The 13,872-nt window shown below is 37.9% G+C and overlaps 1 protein-coding gene across 1 annotated transcript in view; it reads left to right on the forward strand.

Annotated features, from left to right (window-relative positions):
- LOC117338613 (sushi, von Willebrand factor type A, EGF and pentraxin domain-containing protein 1-like) overlaps nt 1–13,872 on the forward strand; it is a 41,026-nt gene that overhangs the window by 22,384 nt on the left and 4,770 nt on the right. The window contains 10 exon segments of the mRNA XM_033899971.1: nt 244–405; nt 1,681–1,849; nt 1,852–2,177; nt 3,936–4,157; nt 5,345–5,590; nt 5,705–5,928; nt 6,619–6,805; nt 7,092–7,316; nt 12,582–12,809; nt 13,035–13,723. Of these exon segments, the coding sequence (XP_033755862.1) occupies nt 244–405; nt 1,681–1,849; nt 1,852–2,177; nt 3,936–4,157; nt 5,345–5,590; nt 5,705–5,928; nt 6,619–6,805; nt 7,092–7,316; nt 12,582–12,809; nt 13,035–13,519 (2,474 nt within the window). The 3' untranslated portion in view covers nt 13,520–13,723.

A 13,872-nucleotide genomic window follows, 5' to 3' on the forward strand; every position in this document is an offset into this window, starting at 1 on the left:
ATTAAGTATCTAATGACTGTTTCCCATGGCAATTATCATAAGTGCACCAACATATCATTGTGCCAATCTGTTTCAATTCAGTTCTAGGCTAAAATTTGTGTACACTAAAATAAGTACATTCACAGAATATCGCTTGCTGACCTTTAGCTATATATGATCATTGTAAATAACAAAACAAATCATTTATACAATGTTCTAATTGAAGTGATGCTGTTAATAAAAGTGCTTGTCTTTTTCTCTAAGAGCGATGTCGTGTTGGATACTACTCACCGAATGGATTGGAACCCTGTTCTCCATGTAGTGTTGGGTCATACCAGGAGTTCAAAGGTCAGAGGTCATGTACAGCCTGTCCAGCTAACACTACTAACATACCAGGACATACAGAATCAATGGACAGCTGTAAAGGTAAGTGTTTATATCAGTACCAGGTAGTTTGAGGATTTTTACTGTAACACCAGTTTCCATCAAATCAGACAATTTTTCTGACAACAACCATACAAGTATACAAGTTTATATATAGTTTACAAGTTTATATATATAGTTTACAAGTTTATATATAGTATACAAGGTTATATATAGTATACAAGGTTATATATAGTATACAAGGTTATATATATAGTATACAAGTTTATATATAGTTTACAAGTTTATATATAGTTTACAAGTTTATATATAGTATACAAGTTTATATATAGTTTACAAGGTTATATATAGTTTACAAGTTTATATATAGTTTACAAGTTTATATATAGTTTACAAGTTTATATATGGTATACAAGTTTATGTATAGTATACAAGGTTATATATAGTATACAAGTTTATATATAGTATACAAGTTTATATATAGTTTACAAGTTTATATATAGTATACAAGTTTATATATAGTTTACAAGTTTATATATAGTTTACAAGTTTATATATAGTTTACAAGTTTATATATAGTATACAAGGTTATATATAGTATACAAGTTTATATATAGTTTACAAGGTTATATATAGTATACAAGTTTATGTATAGTATACAAGGTTATGTATAGTATACAAGTTTATATATAGTTTACAAGTTTATATATAGTATACAAGTTTGTATATAGTATACAAGGTTATATATAGTATACAAGGTTATATATAGTATACAAGGTTATGTATAGTATACAAGGTTATATAGTATACAAGTTTGTATATAGTATACAAGGTTATATATAGTATACAAGGTTATATATAGTATACAAGGTTATATATAGTATACAAGGTTATGTATAGTATACAAGTTTATATATAGTATACAAGGTTATATATAGTTTACAAGGTTATATATAGTATACAAGTTTATATATAGTTTACAAGTTTATATATAGTATACAAGGTTATATATAGTATACAAGGTTATATATAGTATACAAGGTTATATATAGTTTACAAGTTTATACATAGTTTACAAGGTTATATATAGTATACAAGGTTATATATAGTTTACAAGGTTATATATAGTATACAAGGTTATATATAGTATACAAGTTTATATATAGTATACAAGTTTATATATAGTTTACAAGTTTATATATAGTATACAAGGTTATATATAGTTTACAAGTTTGTATATAGTATACAAGGTTATATATAGTATACAAGTTTGTATTTAGTATTTACAAGTTTGGATGGTATCTTTTCTGTACTCAGAGATGTGTCACCCAGGGACTTACAACTCCAGTTCTGGACACCTCCCCTGTGTTCCCTGCCCCGTGGGGACCTTCCAGCCAAACTCTGGCTCACTCAGCTGTATTCTGTGTCCCAGTAACATGACAACACTCTCCCCTGGAGCTGCTAGTGTAGATACCTGTCAGGGTAGGTACAGTTCTCACAACAACGGCACACTGTCGTATCTCAAGGTGTTTGTGATACATCATACATTATATTTACAGATAGACATATATGTGATTTATTTTCGTTGTTCTCCACAGAATTTGACTTTTGTGTGAATATTACCCAAGACAGCTGTTACCATGGTGACTGTGTTTCCCTGGTGGATGGGTATCAGTGTAATTGTGACAGAGGCTACACTGGTGATGTCTGTGACCAGGAGATCAATGAATGTGACACTGGTCCCTGTCTCCACAATTCTACCTGTCAGGACCTTGTGGGTGGCTTCCTTTGTCAATGTCAACCCACCTATACAGGTAAGGTAGTCAGTCAGCACACGCATTGTATTCATCCTATACAAGTATTGCCTTCAACCAAAAAAGGAAATGCTTTCAACCATTATACATTGCATTCAACCACTACATGTATTGCATTAAGCCATGACAGGTTTTGTATTCAACCACTACATATATTGTATTCAACCACTATAGGTATTGTATTCAACCACTACAGGTATTGTATTCAACCACTACATGTATTGTATTCAACCACTATAGGTATTGTATTCAACCACTACAGGTATTGTATTCCACCACTACAGGTATTGTATTCAACCACTACAGGTATTGTATTCCACCACTACAGGTATTGTATTCAACCACTACAGGTATTGTATTCAACCATTACAGGTATTGTATTCAACCATTACATGTATTGTATTCAACCACTCTAGGTATTGTATTCACCACTACAGGTATTGTATTCCACCACTACAGGTTTTGTATTCAACAACTACAGGTATTGTATTCAACCACTACAGGTATTGTATTCAACCACTACAGGAATTGTATTCAACCACTACAGGTATTGTATTCAACCACTACAGGTATTGTATTCAACCACTACAGGTATTGTATTCAACCATTACAGGTTTTGTATTCAACCATTACAGGTATTGTATTCAACCACTACATGTATTGTATTCAACCACTACATGTATTGTATTAAGCATGACAGGTATTGTATTCAACCATTACAGGTATTGTATTCAACCACTACAGGTATTGTATTCAATCACTACAGGTATTGTATTCAACCACTACATGTATTGTATTCAACCACTACAGGTATTGTATTCAACCATTACAGGTATTGTATTCAACCACTACAGGTATTGTATTCCACCACTACAGGTATTGTATTCAACCATGACAGGTATTGTATTCAACCACTACATGTATTGTATTCAACCACTACAGGTATTGTATTCAACCACTACAGGTATTGTATTCAACCATTACAGGTTTTGTATTCAACCATTACAGGTATTGTATTCAACCACTACATGTATTGTATTCAACCACTACATGTATTGTATTAAGCATGACAGGTATTGTATTCAACCATTACAGGTATTGTATTCAACCACTACAGGTATTGTATTCAATCACTACAGGTATTGTATTCAACCACTACATGTATTGTATTCAACCACTACAGGTATTGTATTCAACCATTACAGGTATTGTATTCAACCACTACAGGTATTGTATTCCACCACTACAGGTATTGTATTCAACCATGACAGGTATTGTATTCAACCACTACATGTATTGTATTCAACCAGTACAGGCATTGTATTCAACCACTACAGGTATTGTATTCCACCACTACAGGTATTGTATTCAACCACTACAGGTTTTGTATTCAACCACTACAGGTATTGTATTCAACCATGACAGGTATTGTATTCAACCACTACATGTATTGTATTCAACCACTACATGTATTGTATTAAGCCATGACAGGTTTTGTGTTCAACCACTACATGTATTGTATTCAACCAGTACATGTATTGTATTCAACCATTACAGGTATTGTATTCAACCACTACAGGTATTGTATTCAACCACTACATGTACTGTATTAAGCCATGACAGGTTTTGTGTTCAACCACTACATGTATTGTATTCAACCAGTACAGGTTTTGTATTCAACTATTACAGGTATTGTATTCAACCACTACAGGTGTTGTATTCAACCACTACTCTATTTCTTTTAACTGTATTTAACAGGTGAGAGATGTGAGACGCGGATGAGTTTGTGCAGCTCCAGTCCCTGTGAAAATGGAGGTTCCTGTGAGGATACTGACCTGGGCTATCACTGCTACTGTCCCTTCTCCTACACAGGAAGTCACTGTCAGAGTTATCTCCCTTGTGCCTCCAGACCTTGTTACCATGGTGACTGTGAGACAGACGACTTGAACTTCCGTTGTAGATGTGATTCTGGATTTATAGGTAATGATACAGGATTTCTGTTCTGAGGATGAACATATATACACAGATACACAAGTATTAGGTACATGTGTACCCACTACTAAACTTTTATCTGATACAACATCCATGTCATTTAGAAGCTTAGTTTTGTTACACTTACCCGCATAGTATTAGTTTCCCACTGGGGAAGACTGTAGTTCTGAGTTGTGTCATCCTTCGTCTAATCCTTCCGTTATCTTGTCCAGGCTCTATCTCCTACACTACTTGTCACTGGACCTTAATACATGTACTTGGCTGGGGCATATGTTAACCTAGGAAGGTAGTGGGTCAAGTATGAAAAATAGGTCACTTTGACCTACATTTTGACCTACATCAAATAATCTGTCAAAAACCTGTTCAGGCCTGATTTCCTGCAGCACTTGTCACTGGAATTTCTTATTTGAAACTTACTTGGGGCATAGGTTCATCTTACTTGGGACATAGGTTCATCTTTCTTGAGACATAGGTTCATCTTGCTTGGGACATAGGTTCATCTTTCTTGAGACATAGGTTCATCTTGCCAAATAGTTTCACATCTGGTGTCCCGTTTTCGTACAAATATTTTAGCACACCTGCCTGAAATACAGGTGAATATTATGTCTTAGTATAGGATTTGCAGTTCATCTGTTATGTCATCAACTTTTTCCTTTGAACAATTTCAATCAATATGGACCTACTGCCATATGATACAATGTATCAATGTAGCGGAACTGGACTGGGTTGATCGTCGGCGACCAGGTAGCTCAGTTGGTAGAGCATCCGGCTAGTGTTCGGAAGTCCCGGATTTGAACCCCGGTCTGGCCGTGCATTTTCCCACTCCCACTACATCAGTAGGTTCCTGAGGTAAACCCAACAAAGTTTACAAAAAGAAGTTACCTTGACTCATACTTGAGGTCACGTTTGTCAACTAGCTTTGTTATCATTCAAACAACTAAAATACTGCTATTTAACCTGAAGCTTTCATCAAACACACACAGGGTCATTTTGAACACACCTTTACTAATTTCAAGGTCACAAGCATTAAACAGGTTCTACCTTGATTCACTCAGTTGGCCACAAATCTAAATGGTGTTGTGGACAACATTGAATACTACATTTAAGTAAATGATACAGGCCCATCATACCTCTTGGTTTAGATTCAAATACTCTGTATTTTATTGTTCATAAAGGTAAACTCTGCGACCAGCCTGACTACTGTGTGTCCCAGCCTTGTAGAAATGGTGGAACATGTATTTCCTCGGGAACAAGTCACACCTGTAATTGTACACCGGAGTATACAGGTGTGGAGTGTGGGACCCCCAGCAGAGAGACCTGTGTAGGGGTCGTGTGTAGGAACAAAGGGGTGTGTGTAGTTATAGACCGAAGTCCCCGATGTAGATGTGAACCAGGCTTTGGAGGTCAGCAGTGTCAGCATGGTAAGGTTGAAATCTAGGAAAGTTGTTTACTCTCAGACATTATAGTTACTGATTAATTGCTGTAAATTTTCTAAAATTTTTATCTCATTTCGGACAATGATTTGTGATTTTCAGTAATTTCTCCTGATTTTGACCTGGTTTTTGATGATTTGGGGTCTCCTGGGACTGTGCTGCTTCGCCCCGCACCAGGGAGTCTGGAGTCTATCACAGCTTGTATGTGGGTGAGGACTGTGGACACCATGAACTATGGCACACCATTCTCATATGCTGTGGAGACCAATGATTTAGCCTGGCAGGAGAGCAACATGTTCACCCTTACGGATTATGGACAACTCAAGGTAGGCCCCTCTTACCAATTAAGTCCACTGATAAAAATACGTAAGCTGTTTTTTATGCCCCATCAATTTAGGGGATGGGCATTATATAGTGTGACTCATGTCTGTCCATCATCTGTTACACCGTAATATCATAACATCTAGCTCTACACCTGATCACATTCATGAGGTCACTTGTCAAGGTTAAAGGGTCAAAGGTCACATTTGACCTCTGATGACCTTTGATCTTCTTTATGGTGTAGCGGGACTGGACTGGGTCGATCATCGGTGACCAGGTAGCTCAATTGGTAGAGCATCCGGCAAGTGTTCGGAGGGTCCCCGGTTCGAACCCCGGTCTGGCCGCAACATTTTCCCCTCTCCTGTTACAAAATTGGCGCCCAACTAAAATACCCACGGTAAAATACCCACGGTGGAAGTATAAGGGTCTCGTGTTTCTTCGAGGGCAAAGACTTGAACAAAAGGAGGGAGGTGTGTAGCGGGACTGGACTGGGTCGATCATCGGTGACCAGGTAGCTCAATTGGTAGAGCATACGGCTAGTGTTCGGAGGGTCCCCGGTTCGAACCCCGGTCTGGCCGCTACATTTTCCCCTCTCCTGTTACAATGGGATACATTGTTGCATAGGATCAGGGGGATTTGCGTTTGCCGACATTTTCTGTAGTTTTTTATTTTCTCATTCTTGTTTATTTTTACAGTTATACATCCATGGTGATGTTGTTGTGACCAGTGTTGGGGTGAACGATGGGAGGTGGCAGCATGTTTGTGTGGCCTGGCAGAGCAGTGGCGGCCTCTGGTGGCTGTTTGTCAATGGAACAAGAGTGGACAGGGGAGATAACTTGGCACCAGGTTACACTATTCCAGGAGAGGGATACCTGGTCTTAGGTATACAACAGAAAATCTACACATTGTGTTTATTTATATATCATCGAGGAGATTCAGTTTTACAGATGAACATAATGTCATTTTACAAAGATTTTATTGAACAAACAAATTTAGTAGGTACTGGCCAACAGGGTGTAGCCCATATCATAAGTCCTGTCATAATAATTCCTTTATAATAAATCTGAACTTTATAAACTAACTGATGATGTTAAAGATGATTAATGTTAGACTAGACTGATGGTGTTTAAGACAATTGTAACTGAGCCACTGTCAATCTTAACTACAGGCCAGGAACAAGACTCTGTTGGTGATACGTTCAGTAGCTCAGAGGCTTTTGTTGGAGAAATGTCGCAGTTCAATGTCTTTGATTGGGTACTTGATAATGAAGATATCATGAAGTTAGCCAATCAGAATGTCTGTAACAAAACTTATGGAAATGTTGTGGCTTGGACAGAGGTTGTGGGAAATGTCCATGGTAATGTCAGAATGCGGCAAGGTAGTCATTGCTTAGGTAAGTCCTCACATAGTCCTTCATACTTTTATCTTAATTTGAAAACCATCATTTTCTGTTTGTTGCCACTCCATTAAATTACCTGCACAAAACAAATTAATGGTTTTATGACCTTAAATCTGTAGATTAAAGCCCTCTCTGGTGCATTACCCACAGGTTATCTGCTGCGTAATTAAAGTATAAGTTCACGATCAGGGTAAGCTCTCACTGTGTGTGTTTAGCTCTCACAGTTGAGGCCTGTATTGCCTTGACAAGTGAACACTGTTAATAAACATATTTTTAGTCCACCATCATCAGATGGTGGGCTATTCAAATCGCCTTGAGTCCGTCGTCCATCCGTCCGTTCCTCCGTCCCTCCTTCCGTCCGTAAACAATTCTTGTTATCGCTGTTTCTGAGAAAGTAATGAAGGGATCTTTCTCAAATTTCATATGTAGGTTCCCCTTGGTCCCTAGTTATGCATATTGCATTTTGGGACCGATCGGAAAACAACATGGCCGACAGGCAGCCATCTTGGATTTTGACAATTGAATTTTTAGCCCACCATCATCAGATGGTGGGCTATTCAAATCGCCCTGCGTCCGTGGTCCGTCGTCCGTCCCTCCGTCCGTCCGTCCGTCCGTCCGTCCCTCCGTCCGTCCGTCCGTCCGTAAACAATTCTTGTTATCGCTAATCCTCAGAAAGTACTGAAGGGATCTTTCTCAAATTTCATATGTGGGTTCCCCTTGGTGCCTAGTTATGCATATTGCATTTTGAGACCAATCGGAAAACAACATGGCCGACAGGCAGCCATCTTGGATTTTGACAATTGAAGTTTGTTATCGCTATTTCTGAGAAAGCACCGAAGGGATCTTTCTCAAATTTCATAGGTAGGCTCCCCTTGGTGCCTAGTTATGCATATTGCATTTTGAGACCAATCGAAAAACAACATGGCCGACAGGCAGCCATCTTGGATTTTGACAATTGAAGTTTGTTATCGCTATTTCTGAGAAAGTACTGAAGGGATCTTTCTCAAATTTCATATGTGGGTTCCCCTTGGTGCTTAGTTATGCATATTGCATTTTGAGACCAATCGGAAAACAACATGGCCGACAGGCAGCCATCTTGGATTTTGACAATTGAAGGTTGTTATCGCTATTTCTGAGAAAGTACTGAAGGGATCTTTCTCAAATTTCATATGTAGGCTCCCCTTGGTGCCTAGTTATGCATATTGCATTTTGAGACCAATCAGAAAACAACATGGCCGACAGGCAGCCATCTTGGATTTTGACAATTGAAGTTTGTTATCGCTATTTCTCAGAAAGTACTGAAGGGATCTTTCTCAAATTTCATATGTATGTTTCCCTTGGTGCCTAGTTATGCATATTGCATTTTGAGACCTATCGGAAAACAACATGGCCGACAGGCAGCCATCTTGGATTTTGACAATTGAAGTTTGTTATCGCTAATTCTGAGAAAGTACTGAAGGGATCTTTCTCAAATTTCATATGTAGATTCCCCTTGGTGCCTAGTTATGCATATTGCATTTTGAGACCAATCGAAAAACAACATGGCCGACAGGCAGCCATCTTGGATTTTGACAATTGAAGTTTGTTATCGCTATTTCTCAGAAAGTACTGAAGGGATCTTTCTCAAATTTCAAATGTAGGTTCCCCTCGGTGCCTTGTTATGCATATTGCATTTTGAGACCAATCGGAAAACAACATGGCCGACAGGCAGCCATCTTGGATTTTGACAATTGAAGTTTGTTATCGCTATTTCTGAGAAAGTACTGAAGGGATCTTTCTCAAATTTCATATGTAGATTCCCTTTGGTGCCTAGTTATGCATATTGCATTTTGAGACCAATCGAAAAACAACATGGCCGACAGGCAGCCATCTTGGATTTTGACAATTGAAGTTTGTTATCGCTATTTCTGAGAAAGTACTGAAGGGATCTTTCTCAAATTTCATATGTAGATTCCCCTTGGTGCCTAGTTATGCATATTGCATTTTGAGACCAATCGAAAAACAACATGGCCGACAGGCAGCCATCTTGGATTTTGACAATTGAAGTTTGTTATCGCTATTTCTCAGAAAGTACTGAAGGGATCTTTCTCAAATTTCAAATGTAGGTTCCCCTCGGTGCCTAGTTATGCATATTGCATTTTGAGACCAATCGGAAAACAACATGGCCGACAGGCAGCCATCTTGGATTTTGACAATTGAAGTTTGTTATCGCTATTTCTGAGAAAGTACTGAAGGGATCTTTCTCAAATTTCATATGTAGATTCCCTTTGGTGCCTAGTTATGCATATTGTATTTTGAGACCAATCGAAAAACAACATGGCCGACAGGCAGCCATCTTGGATTTTGACAATTGAAGTTTGTTATCGCTATTTCTGAGAAAGGACTGAAGGGATCTTTCTCAAATTTCATATGTAGATTCCCCTTGGTGCCTAGTTATGCATATTGCATTTTGAGACCAATCGAAAAACAACATGGCCGACAGGCAGCCATCTTGGATTTTGACAATTGAAGTTTGTTATCGCTATTTCTCAGAAAGTACTGAAGGGATCTTTCTCAAATTTCGAATGTAGGTTCCCCTCGGTGCCTTGTTATGCATATTGCATTTTGAGACCAATCGGGAAAACAACATGGCCGACAGGCAGCCATCTTGGATTTTGACAATTGAAGTTTGTTATCGCTATTTTTCAGACAGTACTGAAGGGATCTTTCTCAAACATTTTTGTAAGTTCCCCTTGGTCTGTAGTTCTGCAAATTGCATCTTGGGACCAATAGGAAAACAACATGGCCGACAGGCAGCCATCTTGGATTTTGACAATTGAAGTTTGTTATCGATATTTATCAGAAATTGTTGAAGGGATCTTTCTGAAATTTCATTTGTAGGTTGCCCTCAGTGTCTAGTTATGCATATTGGATTTTGAGACCAGTCAGAAAACAACCTGCCCAACAGGCAGCCATCTTGTATTTTGACAATTGAAGTTTGTTATCGCTATTTCTGAGAAGGTACTGAGGGGATCTTTCTCAAATTTCATATGTAGGTTCCCCTTGGTCCCTGGTGTTGCATTTTGGGACCAATCCGAAAATAACAGACAGCCATCATCGCTAAATCTTAAATTCTATATATGGGTTCCCCTTGTTTGAAAAGTACTAGAGGGCTGTTTCTGAATTTACACAGATTAGTAAGACTTAGAGGAAGGGAAAAGTAGAGAAAAGATCAATCTGACATGGAACCTATAAAGATCATTCAATGGTGGGCGCCAAGATCCCTCTGGGATCTCTTGTTTTATCGATATTTCTGAGAAAGTACTGAAGGGATCTTTCTCAAATTTCATATGTAGGTTCCCCTTGGTGCCTAGTTATGCATATTGCATTTTGGGACCGATCTGAAAACAACATGGCCGACAGGCAGCCATCTTGGATTTTGACGATTGAAGTTTGTTATCGCTATTTCTGAGAAAGTACTGAAGGGATCTTTCTCAAATTTTATATGTAGGTTGCCCTTGGTGCCTAGTTATGCATATTGCATTTTGAGACCGATCGGAAAACAACATGGCCGACAGACAGCCATCTTGGATTTTGACAATTGAAGTTTGTTATCGCTATTGCTGAGAAAGTTCTGAAGGGATCTTTCTCAAATTTCATATGTATAGGTTCCCCATGGTCCCTTGTTATGTATATTGCATTTTGGAACCAATCAGATAACAACATGGCTGACAGGCAGCCATCTTGGATTTTGACAATTGAAGTTTGTTATCGATATTTCTTAGAAAGAACTGAAGGGATCTTTCTGAAATTTTATATATAGGTTTCTCTTGGTCCCTAGTTGTGCATATCTCATTTTGGGACCAGTCGGATAACAACATGGCCGACAGGCAGCCATCTTGGATTTTGACAATTGAAGTTTGTTATCGCTATTTCTCAGAAATAACTGAAGGGATCTTTCTCAAATTTGATATATCTGTTGCCCTTGGTCCCTTGTTGTGCATATTTCATTTTGGGACTAGTCGGTTAACAACATGGCCAACAGACAGTCATCTTGGATTTTGACAACTGAAGTTTGTTATCGCTATTTTACAGAAGGTACTGTAGGGATCTTTCTCAAATTTCATATGTAGGTTCCCCTTGGTCCGTCGTGATGCATATTTGGACAAATCTGAAAACATTGTCGACAGACAGCCATTATCGCTAAATCTCAAATTTCATATATAAGTTTCCCTTGTTTAAAAAGCACCTGAGGGATGTTTCTCAATTTACACAGATTAGTAAGAGGAAGGGTAAAAAAAGAGAAAAGATCAATCTGACATGGAACCTATAAAGATCATTCAATGGTGGGTGCCAAGATCCCTCTGGGATCTCTTGTTAGATATACTTAATGAATTGTTTTTACTTGATATGTCCATGTGCAGGTAAATGTACCATTCTAGTATCGTGTAGCCTGCAGTATTTTTGTTTTTTGGAAAACACTTCATAAGATATCCTGCTTCATCAGATAATTGGCAGAAAGCATTTTACAATGTTTTAAATCATATAACCCACATGCAATACATAAGAAATTATGGTATACATTGCCTGCAATAAGTTAATGATTCTGTAATAGGAAGGAGTAATTGAAAATACCCCGCCCGTGCTGGGGCTCCAACTAGTGACCTCTATAGGAATGCATCCTACCACTCAACTAAACGGAAATTTCTGGTAGCCTAGCTGAGCTTTAACCCTTCAAAATCAAATTTGTTTGTATATTTCAGTTTGAAACAGGAATTAAGTCTATATTTACCTGGTTTATTAACCTCTTTTTCCTATATTTAACTAGTATCTTTACATGGTTTATCTATCTATATTTAACTGGTTTATTTACCTGGTTTATTTATCTATATTTACCGGTTTATTTATCTATATTTACCTGGTTTATTTATCTATATTTACCTGGTTTATTTATCTATATTTACCTGGTTTATTTATCTATATTTAACTAGTATCTTTACCTGGTTTATTTATCTATATTTACCTGGTTTATTTATCTATATTTACCTGGTTTATTTATCTATATTTACCTGGTTTATTTATCTATATTTACCTGGTTTATTTATCTATATTTACCTGGTTTATTTATCTATATTTACCTGGTTTATTTATCTATATTTACCTGGTTTATTTATCTATATTTACCTGGTTTATTTATCTATATTCAACTGGTTTATTTATCTATATTTAACCGTTTTATTTATCTCCACATTTGTATTTACCTGCATTTCCCGGTTTTAGATGTAAATGAATGTCTGTCACCACTGTCTAATAACTGTACGAGACACAGACAATGTACAGACCTGATTGGTGGGTTTGAGTGTGAGGACTGTCGTTATGGTTACCAGGGTGATCACTGTGATGAACCAATCAATGAATGTCTGCTGGGTGTATGTCAGAATGAGGCTACATGTTCGGATGGACCATTTCCTTTTGATTTCCGTTGTGATTGTAGGCATGGGTACACCGGTAAATATTTTTTTTTTTTTCATTTTGATATCTTTATGCTTTATATTATTTACTACACACTATGTCAGGATGTAATGAGGGCAAATAGTTTAATTTATCACAATTTGTTGGGTATGATCCCCAGTATCTTAATAAATTCTTCATTCAATGATCCAATACATATATATATGACCATGGTTTTTTATATTCATATATATTTTTTTTTTTTGCATACCTTGATTCCAGGAGGCAGCTGTGAGGTGGTAATTAACGTGTGCGACTCGAGTCCATGCCAGGCTAACAGCACTTGTGTGTTAGGTTCAGATGGAGGTCACACCTGTGTCTGTCCCCCGGGGGTCACCAACTGTGATTCCCCCTTTCGGGCATGTTACGTAGGCTACTGCCAAAACAACGCCATCTGTAATCTAACAGAACTCCACATGCCACAATGTGTATGTCCTCTTGGCTTCCAAGGTCAGTTTTGTGAGGACAAGGTCATTGATTGTCGTGAGAATCCTTGTCAGAATGACGGCACTTGTACAAGCACTGGTAACGGCTATAAGTGTAACTGCAGAAATTCATGGAAGGGAGATAACTGTGAGATAGCCTTTGTGCCAAGCTGTGAAATGAACCCATGTCTAAACAATGGAACCTGTGTTGTCTCCCCTGACCAGGAGTCGGGGTATACATGTGTGTGTGGGATCTACACCTGGTCTGACAAGGGGACATAACTGTGAACACAACCCCTGTAAGATAAATCCCTGTCAGAACTCAGGGCACATGTATTCTTCTTACTGACAGCAACTACCACTGTCTCTGTCCGGCGAATATAACTGGTCAGTTATGTGAAGGGGATCCCAAGGAACTGACCACTCACCAGCCAATCATATCCTTTGTAATTACCCAGACATCAACAACAACACTGACATATACAGGTAAATACACATTGTATGTTAATCCTGGTTCAGGTAAAACTCCAGAGAAACTCATACTATAAACTGAAAACTATGAATTATATAACGTAGGTGAACAATGTGCTCCACATGAGATTGAACTCAAGACCAAGTGCCCGATGCATTGATCT

The sequence above is a fragment of the Pecten maximus genome, chromosome 11, assembly GCF_902652985.1.
Source record: "Pecten maximus chromosome 11, xPecMax1.1, whole genome shotgun sequence".
In the NCBI taxonomy this organism is placed as follows: domain Eukaryota; kingdom Metazoa; phylum Mollusca; class Bivalvia; order Pectinida; family Pectinidae; genus Pecten; species Pecten maximus.